Source organism: Cydia fagiglandana, chromosome 24, assembly GCF_963556715.1.
Source record: "Cydia fagiglandana chromosome 24, ilCydFagi1.1, whole genome shotgun sequence".
Taxonomy (NCBI): Eukaryota; Metazoa; Arthropoda; class Insecta; order Lepidoptera; family Tortricidae; genus Cydia; species Cydia fagiglandana.
Genome location: NC_085955.1, coordinates 6,763,189 through 6,782,695, shown reverse-complemented (window position 1 = coordinate 6,782,695; position 19,507 = coordinate 6,763,189). Strand labels below are relative to the sequence as shown.

The window sequence follows — 19,507 nt, the reverse complement described above, 5'->3', positions numbered from 1 at the left end:
GGCTTGGGGCGGGCAAACTTCGGAAAGTTTGATGCTGCCTCCTGGTGGCGGCGCGCTGGGGCTTGGGTTCCTCTGGTGGGGCCTTGTTGTGATTGTGTGGGCTCCTTGGCTGGGGAGCCCGACGACTGCTGCTGTGGCTCCTCTGAGGGGGGCCTAGGTTGGGGCTGCTGGCCCACGCTGGCGGGGGCTTCCTCTGGTTGGGCCTCCGCGGGTGCGGGGGCTGGGGTCTCCTCCGGTTGTAACGGAAAGACGTTCAACCTTCTATGGACCATCCCCTTCAGACCGCATCTCGCCAGGATCGAAGTGGGAGACGGGGCCTTCCAGGGGGCGATCATTGGTGGGGGCTGGTGGAGTTCCCGTGCGGGTGTTTTCAGTGGTGCGTCGCCTCCTGCCGACCTGGATCGGCGGCGCAATCTTGGGTCCTTTGGTGGGGTCGGCTTGTTGCAGTGTCTCTTTTCGTCTTGCCCCTGCGCAGGGCTCTCGACAGGTCGGCGGCCTCAGGACGGGCGGGTTGGCCCTCAGGAACTCTAGGAATGGTAGGTCATCGGGCTGGAGCTCGTTGTGGTGCGAGGAGATGCGGATGTAGGCGGCCATCCACGCCTTCTGGCCCGCCGACTCCAGTTCAGTCCCCATCATATGGGCCACTACAATCGTATCAGATTGTAGTAGGTCCATTGGGGACTCTGGAGGGCCGGCGGGCGACACGGGCGAGAAGGGCCGCGTCGTCGGCTCTGGCAACAGCTGGTCCGCTGTGTCCGTTGTTTCTGTGTGCTCTGACCCCGCCGGGGCGGGGGAGGCGGCTCCGGATGCGGGGGCGTCGCCGGCGGTGAATTCGGCGAGATCGAAGTCCTCGCTGCCCTCACGTGAGCCGGGGTCGAATCCGGGGGGTGGTGAGAAAAACCCAAATTCCCAACTACCCTCCACGTCCACCGGTGGCAGCAGTGAGGCTCCCCGCCTCCGCGATGATGATCTCGATGTTGAGGGTAGACCGCGAGATCGAGATCGCGATCTACCCTCATGTTTCCTTCTCTCTCCCTCCATGCAAGGGCTCTTCTTTGGGGACTTATGTGATTCTTGATTCTCTCCCTTGCAACTCTAGCTTTGGTCCTACGTGGGCCAATAGACCCCGGTTTCCCCTCCGCGGGCGGGCCCAGTCGCGCCGCCGCGCCCTCCGCCAATCCTGGCTCAGGCAAGATGGCGGCGCGCGCGGCGGCGGGCGCGGGCACGCCCACTGTGGGCGGGGCTGGGCTACGGCGACGAGCGTCACAAGTCCCCGAAGAAGAGCCCTAAATAGATCACTGTGCCGCCGAGGTTGCGGTCTGTTCTGTCATTTCGGGTTAGTGCGAACCCCGGGAGCACGAAGGATCGTGTCGCTGGCTTTAGAAATGATTCTTGGATGAGTATGAGATCGATATTATGCTTTGAGAGGAAAGTTTTGATTTCGTCCTTCTTGCCCTTAATGCCATTCGCGTTAAAAGTGGCTATGCATAACGATTTAGGTTTTATTTTTTGGTTTGTACTATCCATTAAGGGCAAGAGGGACGTTGGCCGTTGAATGTTGCAATTTCTCTCTCATACTCATCCAGAATGAGAAGAGTCTGCCGACCGTCGGCGACAGCGAGCCTGGCCTCGATCTCGAGTGCGCGCGCTCTGTCGAGCATCGGGCTGCTGCTGTCACCCCCGATCGGCAATTGTTGGTGGGTTTTTGGGGTCATGAGGCTGTGAGGGAACCCAGGCTGGTTGATACCGGGGTGATGAGGGGGGGCGGATCGTAGGGGTTGGCAGGAGCGTGGTCCTTGCTGCCGCCTGTGAATAGGAGCCGGCCTTTGGTTGGTATTGAGGGGGGGGAGGAGGGAGAAGTGAAGGAGGTTGGTTTCTTGAGGGGGCATGATGGGTCTTGGGGGTTTTATATAATTGGTGAGGGTCTTTGCGCATTTGGGCAGCCCCTGAAGCTGGCAGGGTGGGTACCTACAGTGCCGCAGAGCGAGCACCCCACCGGGTCACCTTCCTGTCTGTCACAATCCCAAGACAGGTGATGCCCCGGGCACTTGACACATCTAGGAGGCGCAGTGCACACCCTCTGGGTGTGGCCTCTGCCTTGGCGCCTAAAGCACTGCACCTCCCAGTCGTGGGTCCTGGGGTACTCGGCTCTGACGCCCTGCAGGAAGCATACCTCTTTGATTTTGAAGATGTCCTCTTGGTTCGCGTTCTTTACAATCTTGACCAAGACCATGTCATATTTGCCCTTTTTTCTGTTATGCAGGCGATGAACTTCCGCGACTTCTATTCCCTTTTCCCGGAGGTCCCTCTTTATGTCATCCGAAGGGAATTCCTTCGGAATTCCCTTCATGATGACCCGGAAGAAGCATTCCTCCGGGAAACGGTCGCGAACTTTTAAGATCTCCATCTTGTCCAGGAGTCGGATGACAGCCCTGTAGTCATCCGTACCCCTGACCGAGATTTTGATTCCCTCTGCCACATTCGTCCCCGTAATATGTATGCCCCTTTGGGCTAGAATTGATCTGATGGTGTTGTATTTAGATTTATCCTGAATTGTGACGTTATCTGTTTTAATTTTGTCTGCTGGGGCCTGGGGGGGGGGGGGGGATGAGCGTGAGTGCGGTCTTGGGGGTGGGCGGGGGGTTGTTGCCCTCTGAGTCGAGCTTTTCGAATGCGCTCGCTTAGATTTACGGTGTTTTTTTCTTTCTAAGGGAGTCTGTGGATTGCCATGTACCACCGTCCGTGTCGTTGTTTACGTCTTTTTTTGTGTCGTTAGTTTTGTAAGTGTCCCTGTCGCTGTCACTGCTTTGTCTTATAGGGGATCGGGAGCAACTTCTCTCCCTTGCAACTCTAGCTTTGGTCCTACGTGGGCCAATAGACCCCGGTTTTCCCTCCGCGGGCGGGCCCAGTCGCGCCGCCGCGCCCTCCGCCAATCCTGGCTCAGGCAAGATGGCGGCGCGCGCGGCGGCGGGCGCGGGCACGCCCACTGTGGGCGGGGCTGGGCTACGGCTACGAGCGTCACAAGTCCCCGAAGAAGATCCCTAATTCTATTGGGTAACGGCCGGCCTAGCCAAGGTTACAATCGCTATCGCTTCGACAACGAAAACCATTATGTCTCTCTATCACACTTCCGTATTAGTGCGACAGTGACAGTTGCGTTTCGATCGCTACGGAGCGTAAGCGATCGGCATCTTGGCTACGCGGCCGGAATTGGCGGTTCGACAGAAAGTCTCCCACGAGATGTAGGAGACGGTCTGGCATGCCTAGTTGGTATAGTTTATATACCAGACCAGAATGCCAGACCCTGTCGAACGCCTTCGCCACGTCTAGAAATATCGCCCCGGTCTTGAGGCCCCCCAACCGAGAAAAGCCGTCCAGGATGTGCTCAACAATCCTGTGGACCTGGTGTACGCAGGAGTGCCTGGATCGGAACCCAAACTGCTCCTGTATGAGGATATCCTCCTCATGACACCAGGTCTGGATTCGAGCCAGGACGACTTTCTCAAAGAGCTTCCCTAGGGTGCTCAGCAGGCTGATAGGTCTGTAGGAGGATGGTTCGGTCCTAGGTTTCCCCGGTTTGGGGATACCCATGACCGTTGCTATTTTCCATGGCCCCGGGAAGTGGCTGTTTATAAGGGCTGAGTTGAAGATGTCGCATATTACTTCGATGTGAGACCCAGGAAGCATTTTTAGAAGTCTGTTTGGGATGCCATCGGGGCCGGGTGCTTTCCTGGGTCTCAGCTATCTGATGTAATATGTTAGATCTTCAAGGGTGACTGGGCGGATGGGGGGGTCTTTTGGGGGGGGGAGGACAGGAGGTTTGTTATTGTGCTTTCGACATGAGAGATGTGGTTGTGGTCTACTAACTTTGTGTTTGGGGAGCATTGGTTTTCTAGGCTTTTGGCCAGGCACTCAGCTTTCTCCTCGTCCTCAAATGCGGGTGTGGGACAGTCGGTCTGTTAAGCGGGGGGATGGTGGTGACTACATCTGCCTTGAAATATTTCGCCAGCCTCCAGTAGGCCTGGTGGCTGGGCGAAATATTTCCTAGGAGCTCGTCGAATTCGCTCGCCCGAAAAGCGGCGATGCCCTCCTTGACTTGCCTTTGAAGGCCCCTCAGGAGTCGCCGGTTTTCGGGTGAGGGAAATCGGGAGTAGGCTCGTAGGGCAGTGTTTTTCCTATCCAGCAGTCTCCTCAAGCTGTCAGGGAGGGGCCGGCGACGAGAGTCGTCGTCCGGCACCTCTGCTGAGGCATCACTGATAACAGAAGAGAGGTGACTGCTGTATAGGTTTATTGCGTCTTCTGTCTGAGTCTTAGTCATGGAGGGGGATGTGGGTGAGGGGCTTCTGGAGACCTAGATCCACCTTCCTCCAATCAGGCCGCGTAGCCAAAATGCCAATCGCTTACGCTCCGTAGCGATCGAAACGCAACTGTCACTGTCCCACTAATAAGGAAGAGTGATAGAGAGACATAATGCTTTTCGTTGTCGAAGCGATAGCGATTGTAACCTTGGCTAGGCCGGCTGTTTTGGTTCTGGTGCTTTGGGGTTTGCTGGGGTCTGGGCCTAGTCTCAGGATGACCGGTCTGTGGTCGGAGTCCAGCTCGTGGTGTACTTCTATGGAGTGGAGGGAGAGGGAGATGTTTTTCAGCAATGTGATGTCTAGGATATCCGGTCTATGGGCGACTATGTTGGGGAAGTGGGTAGGTTCAAGGGGTGAGATGAGGTCGAAAGGTATTTTATTGTTTAGCATGAGGTGGTAGAGCCTGTTGCCGTTTCTGTTGGAGGCTACACAGTTCCATGAGGTGTGCTTGCTGTTGAGGTCTCCGGCCAATATGACCGAAGGCCCCAAGTCAGCAAGCAACCTCAGGTCCTCGAGTAGGAGCTCCTTCCCCGGGGATAGGTATGCTGAGACTATAGTTATCTGTTGGTGGCCGTGGGGGGAAATCCTGCAAACGGTGGCTTCAAGGTTTTGGAGGGGGGGAGGGTCTAGGGGGATGCAATGTAGCTGGCGCTTAAAATAGATCATTGTGCCGCCGAGGTTGCGGTCTGTTCTGTCATTTCGGGTTAGTGCGAACCCCGGGAGCACGAAGGATCGATTTATAAATGATTCTTGCAACCAAGAATCCAAGAATCATTTCTAAAGCCAGCGACACGATCCTTCGTGCTCGTCGCCGTCGACGAGGCCGACCACCGCGAGACACAGATACACTCCACCACGACACGTCCTGCATCGGTCTGTGCATCTGCACCGAGTAGCTGACAACACACTACACTCTACAATTATCAAAAGACAAATAAGTAAATTCCAGACACACCCTCACACTGCCTTGCAGCGCCCGCGAGTAATTGTTCTGAATGTGCTGCAGGCCGCCCCCTTTTCTTGAGAATAGTAAAAATTTATTGCATTTCTTTTATACTGCATAAATTAATCCCTAAGAAATAAAGTGTCACAATATAATTTATATAGTGGTTTATTTATTCATATAGTGTAATTCTGACTGATTGTGTTTCTGTTTTCTTTTGTGTTGTCTTTTTTTATTGAGGTGTGCAATAAAGAGTATTTGTATTGTATTGTGTCATGCTATAAGTGAACTTGCTACTAATAAGTTCATACCTTTATATTGTATGAGTATGTAAAAGTTATTCGAAATAAATGATTTATTATTATTATAGTTCGTTTCCTTTAAATACTTATTCCATGTTAAACAAATGTATACTGTTATATACTTTTATGGGTGTTTAGCCCGAGAACAGTAGATTGTTAACCAAGGGATGAATGGCACTCATTTCTGCCGAGGTAGTTTGGCGCTTAATAGCAGTGAGAGTTTTTTAATAAGAATGAAATGATGCCTTTCACCCGAGGTAAACACTCAACTTTTCACTTCGAATACGAGGAAAGTACAGTGCATGTGTTTATTAAAAACGTGATAATTGATAAGTATTCCTTTTTGTGGTATATTTGAGGGTACTTTCAATTAACAATTTAGGCAAAAGTATCGTTATTTATGGAATGTAGAGTCAAATATCAGAATGGTAATTGTATAACAAATCCATTTATATCCAAATTTCAATTGCTTATCTTAAAAAAAAAAAATTGTACTTGGAACCTAAAATGCTCTAGTGCTAACCTAATTCGTATCATTTTCTGCACACCTTTTAGAACAACAATGACCCTCTTTCAGAGCATGAAAAATGAAAAGTAATTTTGTGTATCCGTGATTTGTGTTCGGTTTAGTGTATAACTGCACATCATATTACTTAGCATATTGTATATTTATTTAAAATAAAGTAACGACATATCAATACAAACACGTTACTAATTACAAACAGTTAACCATATAACCCAACAGAGGGATTTACTAAAATTCTATTTTGAAAATAAAAACCAAGGAGCGCATTAATTTTAAGATTTGTTGTACTAACTCTATAATTATTAAATAATTAATTAAATTGAAATTGTTTTTTTTCTGCGAAAGACAAAGTTATAATGACCTATCAGTAAAATCACAATTTAAGTGTGTAGAAATGATCAACCGTTATATTTTATTTATTTTTGCGTTTAATTTGAATATCTTTCTTACTAATGTGGACCCGTTTGTGCTGCCTCAAGCCTTCCTTAGTCGCATAACTTTTAGGACAAAGTTCACAAGAATACGTTCCTTTAACATGGGTTAGTGAGTGAGTGCTCAAATTATATTTAGCAGCAAACTGCTTGCTGCAAATGTTACATGCGTATGGCTTCTCACCCGTGTGTAAGCGCTTATGTTGCTTTAGATGGTAACTATGAACAAAACTTTTATTGCATATATCGCAGGAAAAAGCTCTCTCTTTCATATGCTTACTATGCTGAAATAAGTCATGCCTTTTGTAAGACGACCGACAAGTAAATTTTTTTCCACATTTATTGCACGTATAAGGCTTTACGCCCATGTGTGCACGAATGTGTTCTCTCATATTATTTTTACCAAAGAATTGCTTTTGACAAATATCGCAAGTGTATGGCTTGTACCCAGTATGAAACTGTACGTGAGAATCAACATAGTATTTTGATACAAACCGCTTTCCACATACTTCACAACCATAATTCCTTTCCCGTTTAGTATGTATGACTTTATGTTTTTCCAAACGCGAAACAGTAGGAAACTTTTTCGAGCAAGAATCGCACTTGAATATTTTTTTCCTGTGTAAATTTATCATATGTGATGTCATACTCAATTTTGACGTAAATTTCTTTTCACATACGTCGCAGTCCCATGTATTTTCGTCACATATTTCAGATTTAGGTTCAGTGTGATTTAGCATATGGCAGGCCATAGAACGTCTAGTAGTTATCACCATCTTACAGATCTGGCAGGTGTATGGTCCCGTTGCAAAAATATTTGTATAATCATTATTCAGCTTGGGTTTGCTTTCGAACTTGACTTTGCTACGTAGAGGGTAGATCGTGTCATTTTCTTTCTCAGATCGCTGTGCTTTGCTCGTCTCCTTTTCTTTGCGGACTCCAACGGTCTTTTTTTCCCTTTTATATGGTTTTCTTCTGGACTTAGGGTGTGATTGGCCCGCAAGTGTTTCTTGGCACGCCTGGCTCGCGTCGTCATGACTAAAATGATCGAAGCTGGCGGAATGAGTCGTCCCCACCATTTCTTCGCTTGGCACATACGGCTCGGGCTGACTGGGAACCATGGCATCTTCAACTGTGTCTAAATTGGAAATTAAATTAATTATTAGTTTGCCAGACAATCTAAACCAATCATTTATTTCCTGCTGTACTTATACTGTAGGTTATTAGGGCGTAACGGTAGTTAGATGTTAGCGCTCGCGCTGATCTTGTTAAGATAATGTTCGTATCGGCGTAGATAAAGAATACCTATATATGTATAAGCATAGAGCTATATATGTAGAGCACACTTTTAACAGCAATATGTGTATATAATGAATTACCGAACGAAATAAAGATGTTGCAAGGTAATATTTTTAAGTAAAGATTGTAATCTATACTTAAAATTATTGTAATTTCTGTAGAAATGGCTGATTAAGAAGGTGTACTACAAATAAATAAATTAATTTTTTGACGATGCATGCGGCAACGAAATGTAAATAATTTAGTTAATATAGTACTGTATACATTAAGTTTATAAGTAGTTTTAAGAATTGTATTATCGCAAAGGGCAGCGTTTGATACCAATTATTTGTAAAGATCATCTATATGTATAGTGTATACCTATACAGTGGACAATAAAAACATTCTTATTCATGAATTCAAAGGAAATAAATGCATTAAGTCGACCATTTGTACTTATTATTTCATGTGCAATAAAGTATAAATAAGGAAATCATTCTCATTATGAGACTTTTCCTCATCACGCCACTGCCCCTAAATGTAGCATTTGGATTATATCGGCACATACTTGACAAATAAATAAAGTCAAGAGTATAAAATAAAACTATTTAGCCACAGACTTAATAAGGCCGGAAGTCGACGCGCGCGACCCATGCGGATGCAATACGAAAGCACTAATTCTACAACTAATTTTCTTACAGCTGGTTCAATACTGCTCTTTTAAGATAGTTTGTAATATTATTAGTTAAATTTGTGACTTCCATTCAGTCAGTTGGGAGTTTATTTATGAGATCTGGTAGTATATACAGCGATGTTCGCAATCCATAGAAGTTTTTAAATTTAGGTTTCTTTAGCACGCTATTTTTAACCTTACTGAAACGATAAGTTCATACTTACTTAAAAAAAGCGAATTATAATCGCTTATATTATCCGGCGACTCCCACTTGGGTGGCTCGTCTAAAACAATGATCAGAAAATCGAAATAAGCACATCTATTTACATAATTTCAGTTCACACATAGAAAACACTACATCAGCCGCAGACTTAGGGGCTGTCCATAAATTACGTCATCTATTTTTGACGACCCCCCCCAATTTATCATTAGACCACAGGATAAATAATAGTATTACCGTACAGAAAGGAGTCTACAAAATCGTAGCGTGACAGCGATTCAGAGACGAATCATGCTGTCCCTTTCCCGGCTTTCCCATGCGGCGCCACGGTCATGCACGTAGCAAATAAGCACTTTCATACTGTGTTGTTACAAAACACTAATATCTACAGACATTGAGCGTGCCGACACGTGCCGTGGTAGACAAAATTATACTTTCTAAATGCAGTGTATATCTTCAAGTCAGTACCGCGCAGATGCTGATAGACAACTCTATAATAATAAAATTCACGGCACGTGTCTGGCACGCTCAATGTCTGTACATATAAAGCAACCTTAAATAATAAAATTTGGTGTGGGCAAGGTACATTTAGCGAGGCCCTCTGGTGGTGCAAGAAATAACGACTTTTTTTTTACGTTCCGTAAGTTATTCGTATTTGAGGCATGAGGCCCTTCGGATCTCGAGGCCGTAGTCGCCCACGCCTAGCGCCGCCTCCTAATAGCTTGTGTTTTAAAAGACACTTACATAATATCAGTCCGCCAGCTTCAATGATGTCATTATCTTCTGTTGACTCCAATTTTATTTCTGCTTCTTCATCTGGAATTAAAATGTAAAGTAAGTATCTGGAAAAAGGTCAGCTTGTGTCTTGTGTATAACAAACATGGTTAAAAAAATAAGACAATAAATATACTTAGCAGCAGGTCTGACAATATCTAACAGGTATCCCTTCTCCATAAATATGCTCTGCCTGCAGCTAATGCAAAATTTCCCACAGTTTAAAAAACATTGTTATTAGTCACAAATGTTTATTGGCTCAAATTCAATTTCATATGTTGAACGGCTTTAGAGTCATTCATGTTGTCAAGCTGTAGGCAGTACAGTTAAGTCAGAGGACAATATATGTGGGGTAATTTTCGAGCTCTAGTCAGACTTCTACTACTACTACTACTACTCAATGGTGCAGCGATCCAAAATGAGTCTTGGGCTCCGACACGAGTAAACACCAGTTGTCTAAATCTATCGCAATCTCCCGCCAGTTATTGGCTTGAGTCTATTTTTTCTTTTATCTTTTTTTTTAAAGGGGTTTTGTCACGCAGTGACGATGTCACCCCCGTAATGAGATCTAATAGTAATAATGATGTAGTAGTGAAGTATTACCTACACCACTACATCACATTTAAGTATAGTTTGCACATCAACCTGGCCTCATCTGACAGTGGCGATGCCAGGACGATGTTGCAACTACCTATGTTGGTGGTTTTTATAAATGACATGTCACTCCTCAGCGCCTCATTACAGACACATTCCATCAACACAAGGTGCACATCTTCTATTTTATCGCACACTTGGCAATTTGGTCAGACTTCTACAAGTAGTTACTCTAGTTTGATACCAATATGAATTGTATTTACCTTTAACATCCAGTAGAGAATCAATACACTCTTGCAGCTCGGCCTGGCTGCGCTGCACTTGCTTCTTGAAGTCACTTGCATCTATCAAACGGTCTATACACATCAAGCAGATGCCTCTCTCATTGTTATCCAATATTACCTGAAAGTTATATTATAAAGTAATATTCTAGCTTCAGTTTCTCATATATTCAATATGCAATCACTTATATAAATTCCCTACAGTTTATTTCAGATTTCACCAAAGTCCAAACAAACTTAAAATGTTATCTAAAGCCATTCATTGCAAAAGATTTAAAAACTATGACTTCAGATGATGTTGCAATCAAAATCATATTATTTTAGTGTGTTACTTAGAGTTCCATTATTGTTATTGCAACAATATCTAGTTAATTCCGCCAGTGTTCAATATTGCTGGTGTAAAAATATTAACCCTTTAACGATTTCACATTCCTTTCTAGTCATTCGATTTCGAACCGTAATTCTTATAGTAGAGATGCGTTTTTGTTATGATAGCAAGTATGTTGACGCTATAAACGGCAACGGGAAAAAACGGTTAAAGATGTAAATAACCATACTAACATGTAAATTGAAGCAGTCCGCGAGCATGTCCGAGTATATCTCTGTATCGCCGAGGCGACTGTATGGCTTAGTCATACCCCTGTCCGGCGGCCGCAGCAAGCAGCAGCAACACAATCTGTTAGTTTCCATTGCCTGGTTTGAAAAATAATACGGTTAAACTCAGATAATAAGAAGTTACAGTGTGCATCTGTCTAATCCTTATAATAAGTGGTATTCAGTTGGAGGAGAGAATTACAGTATTTGGCAATAATATTGCAAATGTAACAACAACAAAATTAGCAGAAGAACCGCCATAAAAGCGAACTGAAGTGAAGTGGAAGATCAGCTCATAATAATATACTTTTTTTAAGGCATTTACTATAGTAGCCAGCGTCATGTCGATGTGTTAAAATGAAAAGGAGGAGTAATTAAGAATAAGAAAACAAAAAAAAAATTACTTACTTTACTCAGCTACTGAAAACACATGGAAAACACGACAGATGACACTTTAGTTTTTTTTTACAAACAACATTTGTAATAGTGAGTACCATAGACCTACAATATATAGAGACGGGGTCTCAGCGAGCTGTCACTGTTGCCACTTTTGTTTAGTGTACGATTAACAATTTAACACCACCTTGCTGTAGCCATGTCGATAAAGTCATATCGATAAACTATCGACATTTCTTACAATTTTAATTTTACTTCAAAGGTTTGACGATATCTAAAATGAACAAAAACGCTTTTATTCTTTATTGTGGTTATCAGATCACAATTTTATCGTCACGCCCCAGCAGGGAACCAAGGGAAAGTTCATATATTTAATTAAAATACATAAACACCTACTAAGATAAGTGTTCCGCAATAATTGAAATATTTTATTATATTCTAATATATTTATTATTCATTAGCATTTCAATTATGTATATGTTTAACAAAGATATTGAAGCTTCAATTAATTCCTATTTCGTTCCACTGTGTAGCATTTATCGATATATAACATGATTAAAATCGACTTTTCACATCCCTAAAAGAGCACACATACACGTTTTTACGCACACATACACAGCCTGGATGCATCAAAAAAGGCAACACTTGATTTGAAGTTCACCTTGTCAACAGTATGGTTGTCCTTTTTTGACAAATGGCATTTTAAAAGAGCGAGGAGAGAGAAATGATACTAGTTGCTGCGCCGTCAAAGAGAACAGAAAAGGTAGGGGCCTTGGTGAGTACCCTCTGTCGTTTCGATTACCGGTCCTTGATGCCAACCAAGGAGTTTTTACCTTTGCTTAAAAGCTTAAAAACCTTTGCTTAAAACGCATTACTGTCAAAAAATAAAATGTTAATTCTATATAGCTAACTCCATTATTTCATGCAAAATTGCAAAGCACTTACTACACAATCAATTTTTGCTGGATGGTAAATGGTAACATTTAGAAAGAGACAGGGCTATAACCGCGAAAATCGAAGTCCGCAAATTGCGGGATTTTTCTCTGTCACTCTAATTACGCCTTCATTGGAGTAAAAGAGAAAGATCCCCGCTATTTGCGAATTTCGGTTTTCGCGGTAGCCGCTCAGAGTGCCTATCGCGAACCACGTTCGACGTGTTGCATCTCTGTCACACTTGTAAACTAGTACGTTAGTGTGACAGGGAGGCAACATGTCGAACGTGGTTCGCGGTAGGCGCTCAGAGGTCAGGTTTTCCTCGTTCCTATAACCCAAGCGAAATAAAACTTTAACATTATTGCAATAGAGCACATTTTATTTATTGACTTTTTGGACAGTATTCTTGTATAAGTTCTTGGTAAAAAAAAATTATAAATACCCTACTTTTTGAATACAGTCAACCCGTTAAGGCGCTCTTATACTTGAGTTTTACGTTTCCGAGGGGGTGAAGCAGACGAGTGGTAGAACAGGCGGGCGGGCGCCCCGCGCGCCCCGCCGCACCATTCCCGCGCAGCACGTCTACATCCTTATTCTGGCGCCATCGGTATTCTGAATATTCTGATTTGTCAGTTCCGGGATTTTTTCCGGCAATTAATATCGAAATAAGGTTTATTAGCAAATTCGTATTTTAATGAGTATTTAATGAAATTATATACAATATGAGAGTATACCCCGACAAACTAAGAACCTAATCAAATTATACCCAATTATTATGAGACAGAAATTACTACTTACTTACCATAAAAATATAATAGAGTTAGACCAAGAAAATTCTGCAACGATTTTGATTGCACACGCAGTGCAAGTGTTATTTTGAACGACATACCTTTATGAAATTATGATTAACACTTGCACTGCGTGTGCAATCAAAATTGTCGCACACTTGGTCTAATTCTAGAAGTCAATTTCGGGCAAGTAGGTATTGAAAATAAGGAAGAATACTGTAGTTCGTTTTTTTTAGCATTAGAAAGTACTTGAAAGAAGGTAACCGATCTTGACATGTCTTTTAATTGAAAAGTGCTTTTTAAAAATCAGTAACTATTACTTATGAAAGCTTATTTTATATACGAGTATTAGGACTTTTATTTTATATAAAAGCAATCAACATTTGGCATGATGTGTCACATCCCCGTAGCTGCAGGCTTCCATAGGCTATGGTGAATGTGGGTCGTATGCTTGCTTGCCACCAGTGTGGTATATAAAAACAGCATTTTTTGGAATAAATTTCCATAACGCACGGTACGGACTTGGCGGAAATAAGGTAGAAGTACTAGTGCTCAACGCTGCACTAGTATTCGACATGGGCACTTTATGTCAAAGTGACAAGAACTAAATTTGAATACAGAAAGATCGTCGCCGTTCAATTAACCTATATTACTTTGACATAAAGTATAGTGTGTAGCTTTCAAATAGAGCTCAACGGCTAATCCTATTGTCTATTGTTAAGTAAAACCGCACGTGCTACTTACCTGCAAAAAAGGGTCTTAATTATTTTATTTGGCACCTGAGCGCGGGCTAACGCTCAAAAAACCAGTGTAGGTGCGCTCTTTTTACGCATCTCTATGACAAATTTTAGACTGGTTCTGTAGCGTTCGACTCACCGGCACTCAGTAACCGAAGTACGTATTTTTTATGCTGGTGGTTGTGGCACGTGGCACGAGCGGTTTTACTTAACAATAGACAATAGGATTAGCCGTCGAGCTCTATTTGAAAGCTACACACTATACCCATGTCAAATACTAGTGCAGCGTCGAGCACTAGTACTTCTACCTTACCTAATATTAAACACAAAACCATTTTAGACATTTTTCGACCACTTCCCTTAAAACGCATGTAGGTAACTCGGAAACTAAAAGCGGTGAAATGGTTACCAGCATACACTAAACACTCCCACATAGGTATTTGAATTCCATACACATATGTTTAAAAATTATTCAATTTGATTAATTTAATAGCCTTTAATAAAATATGTTTACACAATTTATCAATCGTGACTGAATTCCGGATTGGTTAGATGGGTGTGTGCCTTTGCTTCCCAAATTGTTATAAAATGACAATATGACGGGCGAATGTCTGAAATGTCACAGTAATTAAGAATTATTTTGCTTTTCTTCGTAAGTATGTTGAAAAACATTGTGTGTATGTCGCAGTCGGATCGTATAATCCGCCGCATTACATTACGGCTAGCCGTTTTCAAAAACAGGGGCGTTTTGAAATGCGGCGGTTTAACGAATAGCCGTATTGAATGCGGCTGAATGAGAATCCGCCGGAATGTATTCGGCGCCATACGTTCTTCAACACGGCTAGCCGTAATGTAATACAGCGAGTCATTAGCCGCCGCTTTGACAGTTTTTAGTTCCAATTTCTAACACTCGTGGCGCTGCCTGACAAACGCTGGGGTGTCCATCAAATCTGGAGATTGTCAGACTGTTTCTTTTCAAAAAAAAATTTCCTTCGCAACTTAACTAGACGGAGCCCCGCTTCGCGGGGCTCCTATTTCTGAGCGGTTTGCCCTTCGGGCATCTGAAGCTACCTAACAAACCTAACCTACCTACCTATTGATTAAGTGAGACGTCCGTGAAAACATTACACTTTGGGGAAAAAAGCGTAGGTAGGTAATTAGGTTAGGTTCGTTAGGTAACTTCAGATGCCCGAAGGGCAAACCGCCCAGAAATAGGAGCCCCGCTTGCGGGGCTCCGTCTATTTAAGTTGTAAAGGAAATGTTTTGGAAAAGAAACACATGTAGTGCGGTGGGACCATGGTAGAAATAAATTAAATTGCAAACATTGTCAAACTCCGGTTACGTAGGCGACCGAAAGAACTGGTCACTCTACAATGTACGATGCGGCTAAACGTGGGCCGCCTTATTGAAGAACGTATCGCAGTGACAATCCGGCTAATCGTCGAACCGCCGCATTTCAAAACGCCCCTGTTTTTGAAAACGGCTAGCCGTAATGTAATACGGCGGATTATACGATCTGACTACGACATGTATAACATATTTGCATATTTATACAGTGGTTACACATTTTATGAAACGTCCACTAAACTAGCATAGGTCCGACGCTGGCAGTGGCCACGGGCGTACTGACGCGGGGAATGGGCGCAAGGTATTGCCGCGTAGGGTGTAATTTAGTAGGCAAAATTTGAATTCATAAAAGTATGAATGAAAAGATTAACGTATCAATAAAAGGACCAGCAATAACGAAGATTTACTTAAAAGCTATCGAATGAGGTAAGTTTCATATCCATTTTCGTCGTAGTACTTCTAAAATATGGATCAAAAGACAGCTTTAAGCATGTTTCCAACTTAAGATTCTATCGAGAAAATAATGAGCCGTTGTGTTTCTGACAAGCAATAACGTAGTTCAAGGACTAAAGTTATACATACTAGAAAATAATGCTTGAAATCCTTGTAAAAGTCTGTAAATATGGTTACAAAAAAGCGCATTTTACTACACACCGCGCCTTAAAACTTCTAGCTCTGAATAAATCTAGTGTTGAATAACAGACGTAGTTAACAAGAGCGAAATTAAGGTTTTAAAGTAGTTTACTTGCAGCGTTTATTAATTTAAGACAATGTCGAAGACTACAAGTAAATGGTAAGTGAAGTGAAGTTCCTATTTCGTAATGGTTTTCTACAAGCGACGTTTAAACAAAGAGTATAATAAGTATGTTGCGTTTAAATTCATATAGGGATCATCATAGGATGCGCCACATATAGTCAAGTTCACTTTTTTATTTGCAGTACAGTGGAGAGGCAGCAGCGTGGCCCTAATTTAAAGGCCATCTTCTCAGTTATGAGGTTTGAAGATGATTTTAGTGAAATTAGAAGTGAATGTTTTTGCCTTAATAACTACGCTGAAGCCACAGCTGCAGTTTATGCAATAATGACGCCTTTCCATAAAAACCATAAACCTCCATATTGCCTTCAAGTCAGTGTTAAAGCATCAAGTGCAAATACAAAAAACATATACGCAAAGAAGAGTAACATTTTATTAAACATAACGACAGATGGATTTGAGAAACAACTTATTTGTCAAGACGAATGGTTAGAAGTTAAAGTAATAAAAGCAAAACAATACGACTCTTTTGTATGTAAGAATGAGAAAGTTTTATTGTATACAATTGTTATCAACTTCACTGTAGATGTCTCAACACAAGATGAAAATACAAATTTATACAATGAACTTTATCAAGAAAAAGAGTTCACTGATTTCAAACTGCGGGCAATTGATGGCACTGTGCCGGTGCACAAGAGTATACTGTTTATTCATAGCGAGATGTTCCGGGCAATGCTAAAGGGACACTGGAAAGAGACGGGAGAAGGCAGCATTGATATGGCGGGGGTGACGGTGCAGACCTTACAGCACTTGAAGGAATACATGTACTTGGGCACAATTCCCAATAAAGGGCTAGAACCGCTCCTATTGTTGGCCAAACGCTGCTTGATGGATAAGTTAGCAGCTGGTTGCATTGAAAAGCTGATCAAAACTGTAACACCAGCCACATTTAATGCTCTTTTTGATCTTGCGTTTGAAAACAACATACCTGAATTAATGAAAAGACTTGTATTTGAGAAATCCAAATAATTTTGTCAATGGCATTTGTTAGTTGCATGATTAAAAGTGTTGATTATATTATAAAATGATTTCATTCATATAATAATTACAATAATTTAAAAGATTAAACCCATGAAACAAATTTTCTTTTTAATTAATAAACATTACAAAAAAATCACTTTTTTAATTTTCTTTATACCTATTTAAGAAATATTATGCTAGTGTTTTTAATAATAGATAGAAGTCATGCCAAGCAAATTGGGCAGCGATTTTGATAGCGCAACGGTGCAAGCGTTATTTTAAACATCATGATTTCATAGAAGTTTCATATTTAAAATAACTCTATCTGTGCTAGAATCAAAATCGTTCCAGTGTTACTAGTACTATAATTTATTCTGTGCTTGGGCTGACTACGTGTCTCCCTACTGGATATGGGATAAAAGCAGACGAGGCAAGTTTGTTTACTATGTTCAAAATACGAATAGAGGGTATTACCTGTAATCTAACCATTTAACCCGAAACCAATAAGTACTCTCCTATCATCAGCTCCCGACACTCCCCAACCATTTCTAATTGTTTGCACCTGGCTGCGAATGAAGGATACTTTCATACACAGAATATCCATATAGATAATCGTAAACATACCTACATACACACACATATACGTAGGTTGTTCCATAAGTCTTGCAAGAGTGTAACTTCTTACCAGAGGCGTAGCTAGAGGATATGGCGCCCGGGGCAGGCACCAAATTTGCGCCCCCCCTCCCCCTCAAACGAAATGAACTAACGAAAGAGTTACTTTTTTACTTATTACTTACAGTTTACTTTTAATTGAGACAAAAAAGTGTTTTTAGTACATCGGTGGCTAACAAGCTTACGACCCACCTGATGGTCAGCGGTCACATGCGCGTTGCCGACCATTTTAAAACTTATACACTTATTTTTTGGAGATCTCCTTAGACTTAAAGGTTCAATATCGCTTGTGAGTTTGGGATCGTAGACTATTCACAGGTACATTTGGACTGATTTGAAGGGTCCAAGGTGGCATCCAGATGCTCCTGCCCAAAGGTGACAGCAGTACTCAATAAATGGGATCTGTCTACCCCAGAGTAAAGTATCGCCTCCCTTTATTGAGCACACCGAGTTTTTTTTTGGATACGAGCGCAGCCTACCCAGCAAGGTGGCTACGAAATTATTGGACGTCACTGATGGAGATCTCAACACCGAGGCTCCCAATACTCCCTGAGATGGGAAGGCTTGTGCCTTGAAAAATGAGGTTTTCTTAGCCCTAAACGCGCAAAATTGAGTCTTGGTGGGATTGAATTGGACTAGTTTGTCCCGATCCCACATCGAAACCTGACACAGGTTTTTCACGACATTCTAGTATCACAGAACGAGCGATGTTATCACGGCATGTCTTATACAGGGTGGTCCAAACCTTGACGTCCATAATTTTTTTAAATTTCTCACGCTGTGGGCTATCAGAATATGTACGTTAGCCGACGTTTCGTAGTTTTCGAATTATGATTTTTATTACTTTTAACGTTTGTTAAGAAATTCTGGGGTGATGATTTAATTTAAAAAAAAAGTATTGAACTTTATTGTTTCTTTTTGTAACATAATCCTTGACCAACGGCGCAGTTGCTAAAACAACAGCATCCTCACTTGGCTGAGTTGAGCTGAGTTCAAGCTTAGATGTTGCCCTTACCTAAATAAATAAAAAATAAATAATGATAAAATAAAATACAAGCGATTTCAAGGACTTTTTGTTATTTTAGAAACTGCTAGACCCTAAGTTTTTTTAAAAGGTCAAAAAAGTGATACTTAATAGTCCTAATTTTTCAGAGTCGCCGGTCAAAGGAACTGAGGTGGAAAGCTTCCAAATTAGTAATTCATTAAAAAAGTCCTCTTTTGTTATTTCTACTATTATTTTATGGTGTCACTTCCCCATCGCTATTTCATGTTATATGTGCAAATACCACGAACATGTATTAGAAGACATAAAAGCAAAGCAAAGCTTCACCCCGGAATTTCTTAACAAAAGTTAAAAGTTAAACTCGTAAACTACGAAAAATCGGCTAATCATGGGGTATATATATTCTGATAACCCACGACGACGATACTAAAAAAAATTTTTGGACGTCAAGGTTTGGACCATCCTGTATACAGGTTGGCTAAAAAATAACTGCATTTTCCTTGCCAGGGAGATTTTGGGATTACACCTACTGAGCAAGTCGCGAAAAAAAAATTTGGCTGTGTCCTACATTTTGGCTGGTCCATTTTCTATGGGAGGTATTTTGCCCATTTTGGCGCCCCCCCCCTTGGACGGCGCCCGGGGCACGTGCCCCCTCCAACCCCCCCCTAGTTACGCCTCTGCTTCTTACTAAGCTTTTTCAAAATAAAAACCATCACTGTTAATACACTTATGCATGTGTTCAAACCATGTATCACACATGATCTTCCACCGCTCCTTTGTGACACTGGCCAAGGCTTCATCCCATGCACTCAATAGCTCGTCATCAGTCGCAGACCGTCGTCCATTTAACTGGCTCTTGATCAGCGGGAAGAGACCAACATCG

The 19,507-nt window shown here is 42.4% G+C and overlaps 1 protein-coding gene across 1 annotated transcript; it reads right to left on the bottom strand.

Moving 5' to 3' along the window:
• Positions 1-6,481: 6,481 nt before the first annotated feature.
• Positions 6,482-11,070, bottom strand: LOC134676621 (zinc finger protein 431-like). Its single transcript, XM_063535017.1, has 5 exons — positions 10,942-11,070; positions 10,363-10,501; positions 9,476-9,547; positions 8,736-8,795; positions 6,482-7,698 (listed from the first exon to the last, which is right to left on the bottom strand). Exons 1-5 carry the CDS (start codon positions 11,068-11,070, stop codon positions 6,542-6,544), a joined length of 1,557 nt encoding a protein of 518 aa, XP_063391087.1. The 3' UTR covers positions 6,482-6,541.
• Positions 11,071-19,507: the final 8,437 nt, after the last annotated feature.

Coding starts and splice junctions, on each gene's coding strand:
- LOC134676621 (XM_063535017.1), bottom strand. CDS start 11,070: ATGGAAACTAACAGATTGTGTTGCTGCTGCTTGCTGCGGCCGCCGGAC. Junction 10,502..10,941: donor CGGACTGCTTCAATTTACAT/GTTAGTATGGTT, acceptor TATAACTTTCAG/GTAATATTGGATAACAATGA. Junction 8,796..9,475: donor AGCTGGCGGACTGATATTAT/GTAAGTGTCTTT, acceptor TCATTGTTTTAG/ACGAGCCACCCAAGTGGGAG.